Source organism: Scyliorhinus torazame, chromosome 5, assembly GCF_047496885.1.
Source record: "Scyliorhinus torazame isolate Kashiwa2021f chromosome 5, sScyTor2.1, whole genome shotgun sequence".
NCBI classification, from domain to species: domain Eukaryota; kingdom Metazoa; phylum Chordata; class Chondrichthyes; order Carcharhiniformes; family Scyliorhinidae; genus Scyliorhinus; species Scyliorhinus torazame.
In genome coordinates this window covers 195,246,267-195,258,682 of record NC_092711.1, presented here as the reverse complement: position 1 = coordinate 195,258,682, position 12,416 = coordinate 195,246,267, and the positions used below count along the sequence as shown (strand labels likewise).

At 48.8% G+C, this 12,416-nt stretch overlaps 1 protein-coding gene across 1 annotated transcript in view; it reads right to left on the bottom strand.

The window, feature by feature from the left end:
- The window catches only part of LOC140420860 (cyclic nucleotide-gated channel alpha-2-like), a 128,305-nt gene that overhangs the window by 29,759 nt on the left and 86,130 nt on the right, over positions 1-12,416 (bottom strand). The window contains exons 4-5 of the mRNA XM_072504952.1: positions 11,242-11,416; positions 7,892-7,992 (exon numbers count right to left, since the gene is read on the bottom strand). Of these exons, the coding sequence (XP_072361053.1) occupies positions 7,892-7,992; positions 11,242-11,416 (276 nt within the window). The remainder of the gene's footprint in view (positions 1-7,891; positions 7,993-11,241; positions 11,417-12,416) is intronic.

Sequence of the window (12,416 nt, the reverse complement as noted above, 5' to 3'; positions counted from 1 at the left end):
CCTCTATTGTTGACACAGAACTGCCTATCTGTACCTCTAACTATAGTTTTCAATAACTAATGCTCTCCTGCTCTCCCCCCTTCCCTTCTGTGCCACAGAGACAGACTCAGTGCCAGAGACCTGGTCACCGTGGCTTACCTCTGGTAGGTGTCCCCCCCCGTACCGACCCCCAACAGTATCCAAAACGGTATACCTGTTATTGAGGGGAACAACCGCAGGGGATCCCTGCACTGACTGCTTCTTCCCCCTCCTTTTAAACATCACCCAGCTACCTTCATTCTTAGGAGAAACATACATCCCTGTAGCTTCTATCTATAACCGACTCTGCCTCCCGGATGATCCTCAGTTCATCCAGCTCCAGCTCCAGTTCCCGAACACTGTTCCCATCCCTAATACAAGATGTACTTCTGAGGCTGCATAAGGCTCTGGTCAGGACCCATTGGAGTATTGTGAGCAGTTTGGGGCCCCTTATCTAAGGAAGGATAAATTAAAAAATCAATAATCTTTATTTGTACTGGCCTTGGAGAGGGTCCAGAGGAAGTTCACAAGAATGACCCCTGGAATGAACAGCTTGTCGTATGAGGAATGGTTGAGGACTCTGGGTCTGTACCCGTTGGAGTTCAGAAGGATGAGGGGGGATCTGATTGAAACTTACAGGATACTGCGAGGCCTGGATGGAGTGGATGTGGAGAGGATGTTTCCATTTGTAGGAAAAACTAGAAGCAGAGGACATAAACTCAGACTAAAGGGACAATCCTTTAAAACAGAGATGAAGAGGAATTTCTTCAGCCAGAGGGTGGTGAATCTGTGGAACTCTTTGCTGCAAAAGGCTGTGGCGACCAAATCACTGAGTGTCTTTAAGACAGAGATAGATAGGCTCTTGATTAACAAGGGGATCAGGGATTATGGGGAGAAGGTAGCAGAATGGGGATGAGTAAAATATCAGCCATGATTGAATGACGGAGCAGACTCGATGGGCCGAGTGGCCTAATTCTGCTCCTCTGTCTTCTCGTCTAAAATCAGACGGGTCAAGACAAAGCAGATGTAAAAGCTATGGGCCGTGATTCTCCAATCCCGCGGCCAAGTTCTGACGCCGCCGTGAAAAGCGGCAGGAACCACTCCGGCATCAACGGGCCTCAAGTGGCAGGTAGTCACCCCTTCCAAGGCTGCTAGTATGGCGCCGGAGTGGTGTCCACAGCTCCGGCACCCGAAAACCAGCACGCCATAGATGGCACGAGTCTGCGCATGCGCGCTACGGCCGGCGCGAGTCTGCGCATGTGCGGCACAGCTGGCGCAGAGGAACATAGGCTCCCCACGGAACTAGACCGCCCGCCGATCGGTAGGCCCCGAACGCGGGCCAGGCAACCGTGGAGGCCTCCCCCGGGGTCAGATCCCCCCGCTCCCTACCAGGACAGCCCCTGCAGCCAGATCACCGAGGTCCCGCCGGGTGAGGCCATATTTAACCGACCCCGGCAGGACTCGGCCCGTCGAGGCCCAGAGGGGCCGCTTTCAACAGGCGCCCCCGACAGGCGCGGCGGCGATCCCACGGGTGCACGAAAATCGGCGGCAGAGAATCGACGGGCCAGCGCTGGGGCGGCGTGGCGCGATTCACGCGCCCCCCAGGCGAATCTCCGACCCGCCGCGGTCTCAGAGAATTCCGGCCATGAATGTTCCGTCATCCCCTCCATCATCGTGGCACCCACATCAGGGGATTCCTGACCAAGGAATTAGTTGAAGTAGCATCTGTTTCATAGAATCATTGAGTCACTACAGTGCAGAAGGAGGCCATTCGGCCCATCGGGTCTGCACGGCCCTTCAAATGAGCACTCTATGCATGTCCCCTTCCCTGTCCACCCCGTCCTATCCCGGTAACCCCATAACCTAACCTCCAAATCTTTGGACACTAAGAGGGGATTTATCATGGCCAATCCACCTAACCTGCACATCCTTGGACTGTAAGAAGAAACTGAAGCACCCAGAGGGAACCCACACAGACACGGAGAGAATGTGCAAACCCCACACAGACATTCACCCAAGGTCCCTGACACTGTGAGGCAGCAGTGAAAACCATTGTACCACCATGCCGCCATTTCGTTTAAACAATATCTCTCCAGCAGGTACAGCAGAAGTAGAATCATTGAATCCCTAGAGTACAGAATGAGGCCATTCAGCCATCGAGTCTGCACCAACCCTCTGAAAGAGCACCCCATCCAGGCCCACTCCCCCGCCCAATTTCTATAACCCCACCTAACCAGCAACCCCACCTAACCAGCACATCCTTGGGCACAAAGGGACAATTTTATCACGGACAATCCACCTAACCTGCAACAAAAACAGAAAATATTGGACAATCTCAGCAGATCCGTGGAGAAAGAAGGGAGCTAACGTTTTGAGTCTGGATGACTCTTTGTCAAAGCTGGTTGTGCCACTGTGCCACCCTAGTAGGTTGTCATGATATGCACATTATCATATCATGGTGCAATCACACACACACACTGATGGACAGGTAGTTGGACCAACCAACACACACACAACATCGCAGCCAATCACCAGTGAGAGCACACGCACTATAAAACAGGGAACACCACAGTTCCTACTCATTCTACCAGGAGATAGCTCAGAGCACAGAGCTCACACCGTGCCACTCAGACACACACCATGTGCTGAGTGCCTCACTAAGATAGTGCTAGGGCTGGGTCCACAGGTTAGCTGGTGAAGTACGAACCACAGCCAGAAGTTAATAGTTATTATTGTACAGAACAATAAAACAGAGTTGTACCATCTACAACCGTGTTGGTTCGTTTGTGTACCGGAACACCCAACACGACATGATACCACGATTGGAAACTCGCCAGCGACTGTGAGACCTACCTGCACCTCTTCAGACCCTTCGCCATGGAAACCATCAACCCGCCGCAGCCGCTCCGGATTGCTGGAAATCTTGGCATCAACTGGAAGCTGTTTAAACAGCGCTTCCAACTCTTCCTAGAAGCCACAGACAGGGAAAATGCATCGGACACCAGGAAGATCGCCTTCCTCCTCTCCACGGCGGGGCAACACAGCATCCACATCTACAACTCCCTGGCATTCGCGGAAGGCGAGGACAAGACGAAGTACGAGACGGTCAATCTAAAATTAGAGGAACACTTCAGCATGGACGTTAATGAGAGCTTCGAGAGGTACCTCTTCCAGCAACGCCTGCAGGGTAAGGATGAGCCTTTTCAATCTTATTTGACACACCTCCATATCCTCGCACAGTCCTGCGGCTATGAGGCCACCTCCGACTCCATGATTCGGGATCAGATAGTTTTTGGGGTCACCTCAGACACCCTACGCCAGCAGCTCCTCAAAATAAAGCGCCTCACCCTAGCCACCGCCATCGAGACCTGCGTCCTCCACGAAAATGCGACCAGCCGGTACTCCCAAATCCAGGCCAGCCGAATCGGCACGGCAGGGGTCCTACGAGGCCGAGCGGGTCCAGTCGATTGAGTTCCTCCCGGCCCGCGGCCCGGACAAGGGCGGCCATTTTGCGTGCCTCCCGCGCTTGTATGTGCCAAAAGAGGGGACGCCAACGCAGAGGGACGGGATGCGCAGGTGCGCTCTACGCAGGACCGAACTGCGCATGCGCGGTGGCGCAACGAACGCCATGACGTCATGATGTGCGGCAACTGTGGATCCGCACACTTAAAGCGGCAATGTCCGGCCAAAGCGCGACAATGCCTCCGCTGTGGCTGGATGGGACACTACGCTGCCTGCTGTCGAGCGGCTCAACCTGCCAACTCTCCGCAATTCCGCCAGCCTCGCAGGGAAATGCGGGCCATTCAGCCCCCATACACCGAGTCATACCCTGACGACGCGCAGACCGGTGATACCGACGACCGGGAACCCTTCCGTGTTGCGGTAATAAACAAGAACCGGATGTCCCCAAGTCGGACCCACCAGCCGATGCCAGTGCACAGCATTAATCCGGGCGATGAATGGTGTGCCACCCTAACGGTCAACCGATCACCAATCACATTCCGCTCAGACTCTGGTGCCTCCGCCAATCTCATTGCACGGTCAACCTTCCACACCTTGAAGGTTAAACCACCGATTCTGCCATCCAATTATAACGGAAACGTTATCCTGGCCATGGGGTCCTGCCAGCTCGAGATTGCACACAATTCACATACTCAGATGCACTCAGTACACACCAATATTTATTACCATATTGGCACATATCCTTGTGAAAAGGGGGGATGTCATGATATCCACATTAACATATCATGATGCAATCACACACACACACTGATAGACAGGTAGGTGGACCAACCAACACACACACAACATTGCAGCCAATCACCAGTGAGAGCACACGCACTATAAAACAGGGAACACCACAGTTCCCGCTCATTCTCCCAGGAGATAGCTCAGAGCACAGAGCTCACACCGTGCCACTCAGGCACACACCATGTGCTGAGTGCCTCACTAAGATAGTGCTCGGGCTGGGTCCACAGGTTAGCTGGTGAAGTACGAACCACAGCCAGAAGTTAATAGTTATTATTGTACAGAATAATAAAACAGAGTTGTACCACCTACAACCGTGTTGGATCGTTTGTGTATCGGAACACCCAACACGACATAGGTGTCATCCTGCTACACTGGAGAGCTCCAAGAATCCCGTGCCATCTAAAAACAATAGACAGTTATTCCAGCGTACACATGAATGGGCAACACACATGGGCACCACACAGATGCACAGGAGGAGGTAACAGAGGCAGTGACAGCTGTAGCCTCTTCCCCTCGAGGAATTGAGGAGACGGCCAGTGATGCTCATCTCCAGGAAGATTGAGAGCCTTGAGTATCATCAGCAAAGCAGTAGATGTTTCAGCAGCTCAACATGTGGGTATCCATCAGAGTTACTTGAGGCACTGCAGCCCCAGGCACAAAGCGAGGAATCCCTCCAAGTGTAGTGATCCTCATGAAGAATCATATGCAGCACAGCAACAAGTGGATGCAGGCAGTGTGAACAAACTTCAGCATTGCCTCACTCATCACATCAAGGAAGTTTTGGATGGGTGCAATCGGCCAGCCATATGTCTCCCTGGGTCAGAAGCTGAACATCTCCAGGTAACCATACAGATACATGTGGGATTTGATTGGAAGGGGAATAGATAGCTATTTCTGTGGCTGAAAACGGGACTCCAGGATGGTATGTTGCCTCCCTGATGCTAGGCTCAAGGAGTGGTTACAGGACATTCTGGAGGATGTGGGTGAACAGCCAGTGGTTTGATAAGCCAGCCTTTACGCAAATAGTGAGGCCGTGGAATGCCCTACCTGCTACAGTAGTGAACTCGCCAACATTGAGGGCATTTAAAAGTTTATTGGATAAGCATATGGATGATAATGGCATAGTGTAGGTTAGATGGCTTTTGTTTCGGTGCAACATCGTGGGCCGAAGGGCCTGTACTGCGCTGTATTGTTCTATGTTCTATGTTCTATGGTTCTAGTATATGTCAGTACCAATGACATAGGTTAAAAAAGAATGAGGTCCTGAAAGCAGAATATAGGGAGTTGGGAAGAAAGTTGAGAAGTCGGACCTCAAAGGTCATGTTCTCAGGATTGCTACCAGTGCCATGTGCTAGTCATAGAAATAGTAGGATGTATCGGATGAATACTTCGCTGAAGAGATGGTGTGAGGGAAGGGTTTCAGATTCATGGCGCACAACGACCGGTTCTGGGGGAGATGGACCTGTACAAACTGGACAGGTTACATCTGGGCAGGGCCGGGACTGATGTCCTTGGGGCGGGGGGTGTGCAGTACTTGCTAGAGCGGTGGGGGAGGGTTTAAACAAATATGGCAGGGGAACCTCTGGAAGGATTCAGAGCAGGGGGAATCAAGTTAAGAGAAAAAGATAGAAAGGAGAATAACAGAACTGATAAGCAGAGAAACCAAGAGCCTGTATCAGATAATGGCACTGTAAAAAATAGTAGGAACAGGACAAGGACCGTTAAAAGGACTAGCCTTAAGGTTTTGTACCTGAACGCACGTGGCATTCAAAATAAAGTGGAATAATTAGCGTGCAGATAGATGTGAAGGGTTATGATATAATTGGGATTACGGAGACATGGTTCCAATGTGACCAAGGATGGGAACTAAACATTGAGGGCTATTCTGTTTTTAGGAAGGGACAGACAGAAAGAAAAAGGTGGTGGAGTTGCATTATTGATATTTATACAGTATTGAGGAAAGATATCAGGACAGATGATGTGGAATCTGCCTGGGCCGAATTAAGAAACATCAAGGGGCAAAGAACATTTGTTGGGGTGGTATACAGACCACCAAACTGCAGTGATGATGTTGGGAATAGCATTAGACAGGAAATCTGAGATGTATGTTTTTTTTTAATTCATTTACAGGATGTGTGCATTGCTGGTTAGGTCAGCATTCATTCCCCATCCCTAGTTGTCCCTCAGAAGGTGGTGGTGAGCTGCCTTCTTGAACCGCTGCAGTCCTTGAGGTGTAGGTACACCCACTGTGCCTTTAGGGCGGGAGTTCCAGGATGTTGCCCCAGCGACAATAAAGGAGCAGCTATATATTTCCAAGTCAGGGTGGTGTGTGACTTGGGTGGGGTTCCCAAGTATCTGCTGCTCTTGTCCTTCTAGATGACAGTGGTCGTGGATTTGGAAGGTGCTGTCGAAGGAACCTTGGTGAGTTACTGCAGTGCATCTTGTAGATGATCCATACAGCTGCCACTGTTCGTCGCTGATGGAGGTGATGTGATCGCCGTTATGCCTGGAGAACCAGTACTAAACGGCACCTGGTCTAGGCCTCGCGGGGGAGGTTGTTACTTCTTCCCGGGAGCCCAGAGAATCTGGTGCAAGCATATTTAAATGCTCTGATCTCACCCAGCGATGGAGAGATCTCTGGATCTACCGACGTCTTGCAAGGTTCAGTTACATCTCACGCGTCATCGAGCATCGTGAATCTTGTGAAAGGTCTCACAAGATTCAACGGCCTCATCACGACCCTAAGTCGTTAGCAGTAGTTAGCACTGTTGCCTCACAGCCGAGAGACCCAGGTTCAATTCCGGCCTTGGGTGACTGTCTGGAGAAAGGGCCTACGTTGGGTGCTCTTTCAGAGGGTCGGTGCAAACCTAATGGGCCTAATGGGAAGTAGATTTAGGACTGAGTTTAGGAGGAACTTCTTCACCCAAAGGGTTGTGAATCTATAGAATTCCTTGCCCAGTGAAGCAGTAGAGGCTCCTTCATTAAATGTTTTTAAGATAAAGATAGATAGTTTTTTGAAGAATAAAGGGATTAAGGGTTATGGTGTTCGGGCCGGAAACTGGAGCTGAGTCCACAAAAGATCAACCATGATCTCATTGAATGGTGGAGCAGGCTCGAGGGGCCAGATGGCCTATTCCTGCTCCTAGTTCTTATGTTCTTTATGTTCTTATAAATGGTCTCCTTCTGCACTGTAGGGATTCTATGATTCTATGACGAGGCTGGTAATAGCGCCCATTGACTGTTTCCCTCTCCCCAGACCCAGCCAGACCTGCTAAATTTATGCAGCGTTTTATGGTTTGATTTCAGATTTCAGTATTTTGCTTGTACATAAAAGTAAGTTGGTTTTTCTCTTTCAGAATGGAAGGCTAGTCTCCAAATTACTGCCTGAGAAATGAGTGTGGTGAGTTGGGATTTTGAGCCAGAATGCTGCTAGTTTCACATGCAACTGAGTCGGAACACTATGATGCAGTGTGGGGATAATCTATAGTCTCAATGTCAGCTTTTCTCAATGAACTGCCTTGTGTGTCACTTCACAAACTGTCTCACCAGTGGCTGAAGGTGCCTCATCCAATGACCTACATTCAGTACGATTAGTATAGTATAGATACAGATACCTGCCTACCTGCCCACCAGGAAACACCAGTTATAGATAACAGGCAGTGTGATGACAGCCAGCCAGTGGTAATACACATTCTCTGCAGGGTCCATCACAAACACAGAGTGCTTCCTGCAACATGGAAAAGGAAATGCAATCAAAGCGTGAAGCTAGTGCCGTGGGAGTAGAAAGAGCCCAATAAACTGACACAGTTACATAGAACAGTACAGCACAGAACAGACCCTTCATACCTTGATGTTGTGCTGAGCCTTGTCCGAAACCAAGATCAAGCTATCCCACTCCCTGTCATTCTGATGTGCTCCATGTGCCTATCCAATAACCGCTTGCAAGTTCCTAAAGTGTCCGACTCCACTATCACAGCAGGCAGTCCATTCCACACCCTAACCACTCTCTGAGTAAAGAACCTACCTCGGACATCCCTCCTATATCTCCCACCTGAACTTTATAGTTATGCCCCCATGTAACAGCTACATCCACCTGAGGAAATAGTCTCTGAATGTCCACTCTATCTATCCCCCCTCATCATCTTATAAACCTCGATTAAATCACTTCTCATCCTCCTCTGCTCCAAAGAGAAAAGCCCTAGCTCCCTCAACCTTTCCTCATAAGACCTATCCTCCAAACCAGGCAGCATCCTGGTAAATCGCCTTTGCACTCTTTCCAATGCTTCCACATCCTTCCTATAGTGAGGTGACCAGAACTGCACACAATACTCCAAATGTGGTCTCACCAGGGTCATGTACAGTTGCAGCATAACCCCACGGCTCTTAAACTCAAGCCCCCTGTTAATAAACGCTAACACACTATAGGCCTTCTTCATGGCTCTATCCACTTGAGTGGCAACCTTCAGAGATCTGTTGACATGAACCCCCAGATCTCTCTGTTCCTCCACATTCCTCAGAACCCTGCCGTTGACCCTGTAATCCGCATTCAAATCTTTCCTCCCAAAATGAATCACCTCGCACTTATCAGGGTTAAACTCCATCTGCCATTTTTCGGCCCAGCTCTGCATCCTATCAATGTCTCTTTGCAGCCTACAACAGCCCTCCACCTCATCCACTACTCCACCAATCTTGGTGTCATCAGCAAATTTACTGATCCACCCACCAGCCCCCTCCTCCAAGTCATTGATAAAAATCACAAATAGCAGAGGATCCAGCACTGATCCCTGTGGTACACCGCTGGTAACTGGTCTCCAGTCTGCAAAATTTTCCATCCACCACCATCCTCTGTCTTCTATGTGATAGCCAGTTACTTATCCAATTGGCCAAATTTCCCTCTATCCCACACCTCCTTACTTTCTTCATGAGCCAACCATGGGGAACCTTATCAAACGCCTCACTAAAATCCATGTATATGATATCAACTGCTCTACCTTTATCTACACACTTAGTTACCTCCTCAAAGAATCCAAGCAAATTTGTGAGGCAAGACTTACCCTTCACGAATCCGTGTTGACTATCCCGGATTAAGCTGCATCTTTCCAAATGGTCATAAATCCTATCCTTCAGGACCTTTTCCATTAACTTACCGACCACCGAAGTAAGACTAACTGGCCTATAATTACCAGGGTCATTCCTATTCCCTTTCTTGAACAGAGGAACAACATTCGCCACTCTCCAGTCCTCTGGCACTATCCCCGTGGACAATGAGGACCCAAAGATCAAAACCAAAGGCTCTGCAATCTCATCCCTTGCCTCCCAAAGAATCCTAGGATATATCCCATCTGGCCCAGGGGACATGTCGACACTAAGGTTTTTCAAAATTGCTGATATATCCTTCCTCAGAACATCTACCTCCTCCAGCCTACCCGCCTGTATCACACTCTCATCCTCAAAAACATGGCCCCTCTCCCTGGTGAACACTCAAGAAAAGTATTCATTCAACGCCTCTCCTATCTCTTCCGACTCCATGCACAAGTTCCCACTACTGTCCTTGCCCGGCCCTAACCTCACCCTGGTCATTCTTTTATTTCTCACATCAGAGTAAAAAGCCTTGGGGTTTTCCTTGATCCGACCTGCAAAAGACTTCTATTGACCCCTCCTAGCTCTCCTCAGCCCTTTTTTTAGCTCATTCCTTGCTACCTTGTAACCCTGAAGCGACCTAACTTAACCTTGTTTTCTCATCCTTACATATGCTTCCTTTTTCCTCTTGACAAGACATTCAACCACTTTTGTGAACCATGGTTCCCTCACACAGCCATTTCCTCCCTGCCTGACAGGGACATGCCTATCAAGGATACGCAGTATTTTTCCTTGAACAAGCTCCACTTTTCATTTGTGCCTTTCGCTGACAGTTTCTGTTCCCATCTTATGCTCCCTAATTCTTGCCTAATCGCATCATAATTACCCCTCCCCCAATTATAAACCTTGCCCTGCCGTATGGCCTTATCCCTCTCCATTGCAATAGTGAAAGACACCGAATTGTGGTCACTATCTCCAAAGTGCTCGCCCACAAACAAATCTGACACTTGGCCCGGTTCATTACCCAGTACCAAATCTAATGTGGCCCCACCTCTTGTCGGCCTATCCACATATTGTGTCAGGAAACCCTCCTGCACACACTGTACAAAAACTGCCCCATCCAAACTGTTCGACCTATAGATGTTCCAACCAATATTTGGAAAGTTAATGTCACCCATGACAACTGCCCTGAGACCTCCACACCTATTCGTAATCTGTTTTGCAATTTCTTCCTCCACATCTCTATTACGATTTGGGGGCCTATAGAAAACTCCTAACAACATGACCGCTCCTTTCCTATTTCTAACTTCAGCCCATATTACCTCAGTAGGCAAATCCCCCTTGAACTGCCTTTCTGCAGCCGTTAAACTATCCTTGATTAACAAATCTACTCCTCCACCTCTTTTACCACCTTCCCTACTCTTACTGAAACACCTATACCCCAGAATTTCCAACAACCATTCCTGTCCCTGTTCTAACCATGTCTCCGTAATGCCCACAACATCGTAGTCCCAGGTACCAATCCACGCTCCAAGTTCACCCATCTTATTCCGGATGCTCCTTCCATTGAAGTAGACACACTTCAACCCACCTTTCTGTCTGCTGGTACACTCCTGCGACCTTGATACCCTCCTCAGTACGTCACTACTCTCACACTGGCTTCTGGACTACAACTCATTTTCCCAACCCCCTGACAAATTAGTTTAAACCCTACCCGAAGAGCAGTAGCAAATGTTCATGTAAGACACTCACTTAGGTATGTTGAATGGCTCACTCCCAGATACTATTTGCCACTGAGCATTTAACACTCATTGGATATCTGACTAAGAAGGCCCAGAACCATCTGGCTGACTGGGAGACCTATGCTATGTTACATTGGAGCTTACACATGACTCGCCTTTTCTTTCTCGTTTGCCCCTCTTCCTGGGCAGTGGTGTTGCTCACACTGCTGACTACTGGCCGCAGCTCAGGACCCCGAAACCGTTCCAGGAATGAGTCTGGTCGCTGCTCCCGTTCCCGCAGACTTTTGTGGGCCCAATCCCTCAGGACAACCACCAGGCGAACTATCCTGAGAGTGATACAAGAGCGCAAGATGTAATGTTATGCAGTAACAGTGTATGTAACAAGAGTATATTACAAGTGTATAAAGCCTCCGACCGCTAGGTGTCATAAAATAGGAACAGGGTATTGAAACCAGACAAAACCAGTCTTGATCAGAGTTATAGGAGCTGTTAGTGGCATGGTTAGAAACTCCACAGTTTAGTTGGCATTAGTTTAATCTACCCACAGTTTATTCAACATTAAATAACTAGTCTTGAACTAGATGTTCTGTTGTACACTGATTCACTTATTATCGTAGTACAGGAAAATAACTCAAGAGAGAGAGATTAACATACAAGGTGTGACAGTGACAGAGTGGGAGAGTGACAGAGAGAGAGAGAGAGAGTGAGTGACAGAGAAAGTGACAGAGTGACAGAGAGAGAAAGAGTGACAGAGTGACAGAGAAAGTGACAGAGTGACAGAGAGAGAAAGAGTGACAGAGAGAGAGAGAGAGAGCAAGAGATTAACACAGGAGTGAGGGTGAAAGAGAGAGATTAATACATGGGAGCGAAGGTGAGAGATAGATATTAACATACAGGGTGAGGATGAGTGAGAGAGACAAAGAGGGATTAGCACGGAGTGAGGATGAGAGTGAATCGTAAGATTAGTAAATTTGCGGATTACACAAAGGTTGGTGGAATTGCGGATAGCGATGAGGACGGTTAGAGGATACAGATCAATTGGAGATTTAGATGAGAGATAGCAAATGGAGTTTAATCCAGCCAAATGTGAGGTAATGCATTTTTCCCAGGGTGGAAGAGTCAATTATTGGAGACAGAGGTTTAAGGTGCTAGGGGCAGAGTTTAGAGGAGATGTACGAGGGAAGTTTTTTTACACAGAGTATGGGTGCCTGGAAAGCGTTGCTGAAGGAGGTGGTGGAAGCAGGTAAGATAGTGGCGTTTAATGGGCGTCTTGACAAAAACATGAATAGGATGGGAATACAGGGATACGGACCCCGGAGGTGTAGA